Source organism: Babylonia areolata, chromosome 15 (genome assembly GCF_041734735.1).
Source record: "Babylonia areolata isolate BAREFJ2019XMU chromosome 15, ASM4173473v1, whole genome shotgun sequence".
NCBI classification, from domain to species: Eukaryota; Metazoa; Mollusca; class Gastropoda; order Neogastropoda; family Buccinidae; genus Babylonia; species Babylonia areolata.
The window spans coordinates 19,168,347-19,179,607 of NC_134890.1; the positions used below are offsets into that span (position 1 = coordinate 19,168,347).

At 40.6% G+C, this 11,261-nt stretch overlaps 1 protein-coding gene across 2 annotated transcripts in view; it reads left to right on the forward strand.

Annotated features, from left to right (window-relative positions):
• Nucleotides 1–1,055: 1,055 nt before the first annotated feature.
• LOC143290462 (dopamine beta-hydroxylase-like) overlaps nucleotides 1,056–11,261 on the forward strand; it is a 22,487-nt gene continuing 12,281 nt past the window's right edge. The window contains exons 1-6 of one of the 2 annotated variants that reach the window (XM_076599916.1): nucleotides 1,056–1,147; nucleotides 1,642–1,762; nucleotides 6,125–6,167; nucleotides 7,631–7,853; nucleotides 9,391–9,520; nucleotides 10,244–10,345. In XM_076599916.1, coding sequence (XP_076456031.1) covers nucleotides 6,145–6,167; nucleotides 7,631–7,853; nucleotides 9,391–9,520; nucleotides 10,244–10,345 — 478 coding nt within the window. In that variant the 5' untranslated portion in view covers nucleotides 1,056–1,147; nucleotides 1,642–1,762; nucleotides 6,125–6,144. The remainder of the gene's footprint in view (nucleotides 1,148–1,641; nucleotides 1,763–6,124; nucleotides 6,168–7,630; nucleotides 7,854–9,390; nucleotides 9,521–10,243; nucleotides 10,346–11,261) is intronic. The other variant, XM_076599917.1, reaches the window with a different exon arrangement.

Sequence of the window (11,261 nt, forward strand, 5' to 3'; positions counted from 1 at the left end):
TTTACGTGTATAACCGTTTTTACCCCCCGCCATGAAGGCAGTCATAATCTGTTTTCGGGGCAGGGGTTCCATGCCGGGCACGTTCTTGTTTCCATAACCCACCGACCGAAACACTGACATGGATTACGTGCATGCATATACACACGAAAGGGGTTCAGACACTATCAACTGCACCTGGGAGATAGGAAAAATCTCCACCCTTTACTCCCCGGTGCGTTCGTTTGAAAATGTTGCCTAACTGAACCTCGGCAGTCATGGCTGAAAACGTCCGCTGGGTTGAGTTGAAATCAAAAGGAACGTTTGACAATGAACATCACGGGAAACAGTGTGAATTTGTTGACAACGTGAACGTCCGGAGATGTCTGTTTCAGCACTGAAGAGAGAGTCTGGGAACAACAGATGTCTGTTTCAGCACTGAAGAGAGAGTCTGGGAACAACAGATGTCTGTTTCAGCACTGAAGAGAGAGTCTGGGAACAACACTGTGAATGTTCTGGCCTTCAGTTCTTCAATCGATTAACCCCTCGACTGCTGCTGACGAGAATGCTCCAAAAGTGAAGGATTGTCGTTTAAATGAAGTAATACAGAGCTTACAGGATGCAAGTTACCGTTATTTATTTATTCATTTATTCTTTTATTTATCTAATTATTTCTCTGTTTATGTAGACAGTTAGAATTGTCGATTTTTTCCCCATCATTAAGAAGCTAGTAATTCAGATTATTTCTCACAACTGCATGCTGAGTCGGCTAATTAAGAAATTGGGTGAATCAGTCAAGCAGTGACTGACCGAGAGTTTGACACAGCTAGTTCCTTTCTGCGTCGGGTTGTGCGAATCAATCCAGCGGTGATTCTGAGTTTTGTACAGCTGTTTGCTGAGTCGGTAAGTGCTACTGAGAGTTTAAAGCGAATCAGTCAAGCTGTGACCCTGACCGAGAGTTTGACACAGCTGGGTGTTTGCTGTGTCGGCTTGTGTAATCGAAATATGCGAATCAATCAAGTGTTGAGTCCGAGAGTGCGGAACAGCTGTTTGCTGGGAGGGTTGGTGTATTGTGCGCTTAACACGTGACGGTTGAGTCAGCCGTGTACTGTTCTCGGCAGAGCTCGTTCAGTTGTCCCTCGGGTGTTCACACTTCACCAGGACAAAGGTGGTACGTTCATAGTGTGTGTGTGTGTGTGTGTGTGTGTGTGTGTGTGTCTGCGCGCGCGTGTGTGTGTGTGTGTGTTGGTTTCCGTCTAATCTGTGGATTTCATTAACCCACAAGTCATTTTGCGGAATGGGATCACTGTATAAAGCACTATTTTCTTCTCTGTCTCTGTGTGTTTTACATGCAGGTGAAAGATAAGCCTTTGTATTTGCTATTTTTCGCAAACATTTCAACAAAGATTTCTGCCTTTTCCTGATTTGATATAAACTTATTTTGTGAGTCATTTGATATTGGGCAACTTGGTAACTTTATTCCATTTTTCATTTTTTTCATTTTTGTCCAAACTTTTTTTTTTTTAGCTTGGGCTACTGTCATATTACTCTGAGTGTTTGCTTTCTTCATTTCTTTGTGGGTTTGGGGGCTCACTGTCCGCGAGGTAGTTCTTGAATGTTTCTTTCTTGAAATTAACTGCCTTTTCACATGCATCATTCCACCAGACATTGCCTGAACCGTCACCTGACTTCACAGCCTTTACTTTTGGGATCGACATATCAGCTGCTGATAACACAGCTTCTGTAAAATTTGAATACAATACATCTACACTCTCATTCTCCAGAGGTAAGAATGTTTTGAAATAAATCCCAATTTGCATTTTCATAGTTATATTTTGGAATTATGTCGACGTTATTATCAGGCTGGTTATCATCATCAGCTATTGTAATGATGATAAGCACGTGGTCGCTTCCCAATGTGTCTTTATGTGTTTCCCAGGTACATGATGGGACCAGCTCTGGGGATATTAGTGTCAGGTCAATTGCTGTTGGTCTGTGTTTAGAGACGTTAGGAATTCTAGTAACACTACCATCATTCATAAGATATATGGGGCTGTCAGTGAAATTTGCTATTAACCGATTTCTTGTTACAGTTTTACAGTCCTTTTCCCAGAATGGAGCGTGGGCATTGAAATCACCCGCTATTACCCACTTACCAGGCTGTTGTTCTTGTAATATTCTAGGCCACTCAGTATTTCGATCGTTTGGACCTTTCGGAAGATAAACAGAAAGTACGTTAAGAACTAGCTTGTTGCTGAATTTTACTGTAGCTGCACAAGAGTGTATGTCAAAGCCTGCAATAGATTTTGAAATAGGAGACTCACATGGATTATACTGTAATTCCCTAAGTATATAAATAGCAGTACTTATCTTCTTGCCCTCGTTCCCATTTTCATATACTGGTGGAGAATAATAATTTGGAAGTTTGGGAAGCTTACATGCACTGATATTAAGTGACTGCGAAATTAAAACGTCACACTTCCTTGATGCTAGAAAATGTTTCAGATAGGCCAGGTTAGATAGAATATATCGGCAGTTCCACTGGAGTAGCCTAATTTGTAATCGCGTTTGCTTTTTCACTACTAACGATCTTTCCTATCAAACAGGAATATGTTATGTATACTATATGAAGAGATCAAAGACCGTAGTTTATAAACTATTGCTTTTCTACTAGATGAACAATCAGCGAGGAAAAAAAGAACATATGATTTTAAAGTTTGACACTAAGATTGAAGTGTGTTTGTTAATGGATGGTGGGTGGGAGAGAGATACTAAATGTGATTAAACAGGGAAAATTATATTATTCAATTACACAACTGACTCTGTGTTAAGTCTGAAGAGGGAAGATGAGAATGACTACTATAAATGCTGAATCAAATGAACAAGTAAGATTATTGATTATCTATACGTGTGATTGTGGGCCTATACCTATGATGGATAGAAAAGAGATATGCAATGCGAAAAAAAGAAAGACAAAATTAATTAGATTTCTGATAGGGTTCACATCCTCAAATGATAATGAAACGATATAACCTAGTTAGTCGATTACCAGCAGGATTCATTGCTGTCAGAGTTCATGTCATCAACCACAGTAAACGGACAATGATAAGTAGGGAGTCACTTTCAATAATAAAATAACAGTTCGTTGCGGGTCCACCACGGGTAATAATCAGCAAGTTGCGCATGGCTGTAAAGGGAGGGATGCTGGGGTCTCGATGTTAACACGTTGTACCTTGGCCTTGCCGGTCGTCGGGGGGACTCCCAGAAGAGGTTCCGCAGGAGCCTGCCGATGTTGCCTGCACGTACGCTGGCTCCTCTCTGGATGGGGTGAATCGTGTCTTTCATGTAGTTGTAGTTGGTTTTCAAGTTGTCGTTCCACACAACTGAAATAGCACTGCTGTCTTGGAGGTCGACCGATAAGATTGCGTTGAAAAGGTTTCTTTTTTTCTTTATTTTCTTTTTTTTTTTTTTTTTTTTTTTTTCGTTTTTTTTCTTCTTTTTTTTTTTTCGGTCTTTGGTGGGAGCTGTCTTGCTGATGACGATTTTGCTGTCTGGATGATTCGTGAGAAATTTTCTTTGCTGATGAAAAAAAGGGAATTACATGATGTGGTTGCATCTTCTGCTTTTAATTTATATAATTGATTCCACAGTGAATCTGAATAGCATCGGGTGAATGGATTTCGTTTGAGGTGACAGAGTCTGACGTTTTCTCCAATTCATCGGTGATGTAAGCCTTGACAGTCTGAGCGTTTATGCCGTAAGACTGTCCCAGTCGTTTTGATTGTATTCCGTTGAAAACTGAATCATGAATGATTACAGATGTAGGTATTTCTTGTTCTTTGCCAGTCTGAGTAGAGGCAGAAGACAGGCTTTACGTAATTTATTTTGTGATCGTCATGCTTTTTGTTGTTGACGTCATTTGTGTGTGTGTGTTGTTGTTATTGGTTTTGTTGTTGTTGTGGTGGTGGTGGTGGTGGTGGTGTGTGTGTGAGTAAGGTATGCCGTGTGTGTGTATCTGTGCGTGTGTGTGTATCTGTATATGTGTGTGTGTGTGTTTCTGTGTCTGTCTGCCTCTGTGTTTGTGGTGTGTGTGTGTGTGTGTGTGTGTGTGTGTGTGTGTGTGTTTTGGCGTGTTGCATAGTTAGTTTTTCAGTTGAATAATGTGGATATATTTGTATTATCATTATTATCATTAATACCTTACACACACACTCTCTCTCTCTCTCTCTCTCTCTCTCTCTCTCTCTCTCTCTCTCTCTCTCACACACACACACACACACACACACTCTCTCTCTCTCTCTCTCTCTCACACACACACACACACACACACACACACACACACACACACACACACACACACATCATTATGAAGTTGGTTTATTTCCTGGTTGATGTATATGGAGATCCTGTTCAGTTAGCTCTGTCTTCGTTGTTATTGAGTGGCGCTGTACTGTTCTTGTTTATATTTGATATTACTTGACTTATATCGAAATGGTATTTATTCTTCAAAATGGATGAGTTGTATCAGACAAATTTTAATAGAAGCAGGGTATGACTGTGTTTGGGATGGTCAATTCTTCTTGGAGAGGGAATCTTTCTGCAAGAATGTCAACATTGCTTTGAGAGATAGTTTTCAAAATCTATGGAGACATGCTCTAGAGGCGAGTAGTAAATGTTTGTTTTATCGAAATTTCAAAAGTGGATTTGGTAGAGAAAAATATATAAGTCAAATGCCTGATAATTATGTTATCAGCTTCTTCAGATTTCGAAGTAGTAATCATAAGCTGGAAATAGAAACAGGGAGACACAAAGGCATACCACGAGAGTTACGATTTTGTAAGGTTTGTAACATGTCTGTGATTGGTGATGAGTTTCATTTTATAATGGAATGTCCCAATCATGATCAGTTACGAAATAGATATGTTCCTAAAAAAATATTTGTCTCCAAAATCGGTTTTTAATTTTTGTAATATGCTCAAAGGAGCCAAAAAAGTCATTTTAGCTGTAAGTAAGATGATTAGATTTGCAAATGTTGCCTAGTTATACTTTTGGAGTTAAAAGACATTTGTGTTTTCTCAACTTTATGTGACATTGTTGTGTATTTGGAAATGTTTGTTATGGGCACGAAAATGAGTATTTTGCAGTAATCCTCCATACTCCAATAGGAGTGAAAGGATAATTAAAACTTGAAACTTGTGTTTGTGTGTTTGTGTGTGTGTGTGTGTGTGTGGTCTGTTTATTTCATTTCGCTTCTTGTTTCTTTCTGTTTCATTCTTGTCATTGATTTTGTTTCTTTTTTTTCTTTTTTTTTTTTGGTCTCTATATTATGCTGATTTGTATCTGGAGACATATCATCTGTTGTTATCATAGTGTGAACATTGTCTGATGAACGGAATTCAAACAATAGTCTTAGGGAATTGCTTTGTCAAGAATCATCTTTGTTTGTTTCACTGTTGGGAATGAGGACCGATGCAGATTGTAACATTTTTTTTTCACGTTTGCTCTCACTCAAGTTTGACTAAACAAGACAGCAAGAATCATTGGAAACAAATCTTTGTTCATTCAGAAATAATAAAGAAAAAGAAAATATGGGAAATTATTGAATATCTAATAGTAATTTGTAGTTAACGAAACCTACCCAAAGTGTCCCAATCTGTTTCACGGCCCGACTTTCCTGACTTATCCCCCCTCGCCACTTGGCCCTGGGAAGCACCGAGCAGGAATAAATTGAGTTATACCCCTTCGTCTCCTTTGTGTTATTTACCCAGTTGTTCCTAGGTCGTGTGTCTACACTGTGACAGAGTAGTTGAAAACTTGACTGGCTGGTTTTCTTGAAAGAAACAACAATCGTAGAGTTACAGCTCGAGTTGCTATACACGAAAACTAATTAATCGAGACAAAAGAAAATTTGCAAAACAAAAAAACAAAAACAAAAAAAAAACACAAAAAAAACCCAGCAATTCCCGTGAAAAAAAAAATGACGAATACATTAGATATATGTATGATTGATACAAATATACAATAAAAACTGATTTTTTTTTTATGATTCTAAAAAAAGTAAAGCAGTCAATTAATGGTCGTATGGTGAAAGTAAAGAAGCAAATGGTGGTACGCTTGATTATTGGCGTTTGTTCCCTTTATGTTGCAGTGTGAAAATTGATCGGCGACATGAAGTCAAAGTTGAAAATAAGGTATGATGCATCATAGATAACATTTGTCGAGAGTGCATTTGTGTCTGGTGGGCATCTTGCGGGTTGAGCGATGTTAAAATCTTCATGTTAGGCTAGGAATTAGTTATTAATGGTTTGTATAAATTTGATGAATGAACACGCGCGCGCGTGTGTGTGTGTGTGTGTGTGTGTACGCGCGTATGATGGATGAACACACACACGTGTGTGTGTGTGTGTGTGTGTGTTTGCGGGCGGGGCATGTCAGAATAGTTTCTCTCTCTTTTTATATGTGTGGCCCTGCGGGTATTATATTAACATGTGTCTGATTCTCTCTCTCTCTCTCTCTCTCTCTCTCTCTTATTTTTATTTTTTCGTGAGAAATAAGTTTCAAAGCAAGGCAAGAAAATTCAAAGGGTTTATTCCACGTGCCCCTCTGGGCATTTCGGAATGCTAATAAGGTTGAAGGACGGGGCTACGCATTCATGATAATGTTTATTTAGCTTTGTTGGTTTTACAGTTGACATAACGAATGGTACACGTGAAAGTGTTGGTCAGGTCCTGAGTCCTGTTCCTGGCGGGTTTTTTTGTTTTTTTTTGTTTTGTTTGTTTGTTTGGTGTTTTTTTTGAAAGTCAGATTTTAAATATCTATTGGATCTCATCGATAAAGGTGGTGTATTTTTTGCTCATATTTGAAGAATGATAGATTGTATAGTTTTAAGATAATACGAAAAGTGTTTTTCTCGACAACTTACGAAGATGAAAATTTTGGCTTTTTTTTTTTTTTTTTTTTTTTTTTTTACAACAAATCGTTTTGGGTTTGGGTTTTATTTCGGGGGGGGGGGGGGGGGGGGGGGGGGAGAGGGGGGTGCGGGGGGTTGTTTTTTTGTTGTTGGTGGTGGTGGTGGTTTTATGGATGGGGGTCATTTTTAACAAGAATGAAAAATGTGTTTGGAGGTGACTTCCTTGCTTGCCTTGCCCAGCAAACGATTTGACATCATATACAAAGATTTTTTTTTTCAAATTAACTTTGCCTCCGTGATTTTTTTTTCTTTCTTTTTACAGCTGTCCAGTTAACTGTGTCTACTTTCTAGAAATTCACAGAGTAAAAGAAAAAAAAAATGCATGGAGAAACAACATACCATGATAAGATGATTGTCGCTTAGTGATGTTCTGTTTGGTTTGGCGTCAACAGTTCACAAAGTCCGCAAGAAAGGTACTAATATATCAACCTCATAATCTTAATAAGTAAAATGTGCATTATAGATAATAACAATAATAAATTAAAACAACAACAACAATAAAAACAGTCGACTACCCCCAGTGCAACTGATATTTGAAACAGAAACTAAATTCAGGACATCATGAGAATGATTGTTTGACATCATTAATAATGATGATAACGAGGATGATGATATCAATAATGATAATAGTGATAATATAATAATGATGATGATGATAATGATAAATGTCCATCCCTCGCACAGCGTTCCAGCCTCGTCCCTCGTACCCCTTCTTCTGGTGGTGGTGGTGGGTCTGGTGGCCCGGGTGGACTGCTACCCGACTTACAAAGAGCGTCTCCCTAACGGCGACCAGGTGCCCCACCCGTGCAAACCCAACTACCTGTGGCACGGGGTGGGCCACACCAACCCTCTGGGTGGGGGCCCCAAGAATTCCTTCGGGGCGGACTTCCTCCGCTTTGGGGCCACGGTGAGTTCATACAATCAATCAATCAATCAATCAATCAATCAATCGGTCAATCAATTAACCCGTCCATCATTTATTCATTCAGTCAGTCACAATCTAATAATTCACCTTCAAGCTCATCAATCGGTCATTCAATCATTCAGTCAGTCACTCGAGTTTGATACCTGAAACAGTGTACAGAAAACAGAAATTCACCTTCTAAGCTCATCACAGTTTTCAGTTTCAATTTCTCGAGGAAGGAGGCGTCACTGCTTTCGGACACATCCATAAACGTTGCAACACATCTTAGCTGCCAGGCAGATGCCTGACCACAACCATCCCCTTGTCCCGATCTCCCACCCACACATCCTACCTCCCCCCCTTCCACACCCCTCCAGCGCTCCACCCCCCACCCCCACCCCCACCCCCATTTCCCCCCTACCCCCCTCTCCGCATGTTCTGCTCCCCCAGCCACCCAGACGTATTTCGTTACACGTAATAATAATAATCATAATCATAATAACAATAATGATTATTAGTAATTATATAGCGTTGAATGTTGTGCAGAGACAAATCGAAGCGCTTTCACACCAGTCAGTCAGTCACACGCACGCATAACTCTAGACTGAAAACTGAAAAACAACGAAAAGGTAGGGAAGGGAAGGCTATCTTGGGAAGAGGTGGGCTTTTTAACTCTTTTCATACGAACGGCGAAAGAGACGACGTTAACAGCGTTTCACCCCAATTACCATCATCAAAATATTGCAAGCGGAAGGCTCTTATACTGAAGAAGTGAATGTTGACAAAGAATACCACAATTCTGACGACGGAAGCTAAAGGTTGGGTCATTCAGACACCCACTGGATATCTGAGGGGTCTGTGTAGAGGAGAAGAGAGGACTGGCCGTACTGAGTGAGTTAAAAAGCTAGACTTGAAAGAGCTGAGTGCGGAGACCTAACCTGACGAAGCGAAAGGTGGGGAGCTCATTCCAAATGCAAGGTCCAGAGACAGAGAAAGAGTGGCAGCTGACAGTGGAGTGTTTGAATCTGGGTATGCGTAGACAGAATGGGTCCAAAGCCGATCGTGCAGAGCGAGATGGGGTGTGTAGATGTGAAGGCAGCCAGAGAGATAGTAAGGGGCAGATTTGTGAATACATTTATAACAAAGATTGCATATCTTTGTACTTTATTCTGTGTGAGACAGGGAGCCAATGGAGATGTTGTAAAAGAGGAATTATGTTTATTTCGTTTCCCTGTCCTACTCTCCCACCTGTTGTTGTTGTTGTTGTTGTTGTTGTTGTTGTGTGTGTGTGTGTGTGTGTGCGTGTGTGTGTGTGTGTGTGTGAGACTCTGTGTGTGTGTGTGACTCTGTGTGTGTGACTCTGTGTGTGTGTGTGTGTGTGTGTGTGTGTGTGTGTGATTCTGTGTGTGTGTGTGTGACTCTGTGTGTGTGTGTGTGACTTTCTGTGTGTGTGTGTGTGTGACTCTGTGTGTGTGTATATGTGTGTGTGTGTAACTCTATGTGTGTGTGTGTGTGTGTGTGTGTGTGTGTGTGTGTCCAGTGGAACGAGGCCCTGTGCCGGGCGGACAGTGACGGGGACGGACTGACCAATGGTCAGGAACTGGGGGACCCGGACTGCACCTGGACACAGGGGGCTCTCCCCAACCGTACCACCTCCATCACCCACCCTGGTCACTCTCTCTCTCTCTCTCTCTCTCTCTCTCTCTCTCTCTCTCTCTCTCTCTGTGTGTGTGTGTCTGTCTGTCTGTCTGGAGACCATGTCAGCGCATCCTGTCCTGAAGCTTTCTTTTCAGTCATTCAAGAGAATAAGTGGAACAATGTTGGCCAACATACAACACACACACACACACACACACACACACACACACACACACAATCTCTCTGTCTGTCTGTCTGTCTCTCTAAGATTATATATATATATATATATATATATATATAATGTTATCATAGTTACACACACACACACACTTTCTTTCTCTCAAATACACACACACACACACACCACACACACACCACACACACACACACACGCAACGTTATATAGTTGTACACACACACACACACACACACACACACACACACACACACACACACACACACACACACATACACACGCACACACACACAAACCTTGATGAATAAGTAAATGAAATATTTGTTAAACCAATAGATGTATTTGGTTTTCTTTCTGTATTCCCGTGTTTCCTTTTCTTTTCTACTTTTCTTCTTTCTCTCTGTGTGTGTGTGTGTGTGTGTGTGTTGTGTGTGTGTGTGTGTGTGTGTGTGTGTGTGTGTGTGTGTGTGTTTCTTGTTTTTGTTTTTTGTTGTTTTTTTGTTATTGTTGTGTTTGTTGTTGTTGTTGTTGTTCCAATGTGTGTGTTGGATGTACCCAGGTGTGTGTGACCCGTGGGAGAACAAAGGGTGCTCTGCCTACAATGCCTGGGTGGACTGCAGCCTGGGCGATTTTGACTGTCCTGCCCTCCACAATGACACAGGTCAGAGAGACAGCAGTCCATGTGTGTGTGTGTGTGTGTGTGTGTGTGTGTGTGTGTGTGTGTGTGTGTGTGATTGGAACTAGTTAACTGTATGTTGTCCTAACTGTATGTTGTCCCAAGAGCTGAACACCTAGAAACCTGAACACGGAAGAAAAGTTTGTTGGAACTAGTTAACTGTGCGTTGTCCTAAGAGCTATTGGAACTAGTTAACTGTATGTTGTCCTAAGAACTATTGGAACCAGTTAACTGTACGTTGCCCTAAGAGCTATTGGAACCAGTTAACTGTACGTTGTCCTAAGAGCTATTGGAACTAGTTAACTGTATGTTGTCCTAAGAGCTATTGGAACTAGTTAACTGTACGTTGCCCTAAGAGCTATTGGAACTAGTTAACTGTACTTTGTCCTAAGGGCTATTGGAACTAGTTAACTGTACGTTGTCTTAAAAGCTATTGGAACTAGTTAACTGTATGTTGTCCTAAGAGCTATTGGAACTAGTTAACTGTATGTTGTCCTAAGAGCCATTGGAACTAGTTAACTGTACGTTGTCCTAAGAGCTATTGGAACTAGTTAACTGTATGTTGTCCTAAGAGCTATTGGAACCAGTTAACTGTATGTTTTCTTAAGAACTATTGGAACCAGTTAACTGTACGTTGTCCTAAGAGCTATTGGAACTAGTTAACTGTATGTTGTCCTAAAAACTATTGGAACTAGTTAACTGTACGTTGTCCTAAGAGCTATTGGAACTAGTTAACTGTACGTTGCCCTAAGAGCTATTGGAACTAGTTAACTGTACTTTGTCCTAAGGGCTATTGGAACTAGTTAACTGTATGTTGTCCTAAGAGCTATTGGAACTAGTTAACTGTACGTTGTCCTAAGAGCTACTGGAACTAGTTAACTGTACGTTGTCTTAAGAGCTA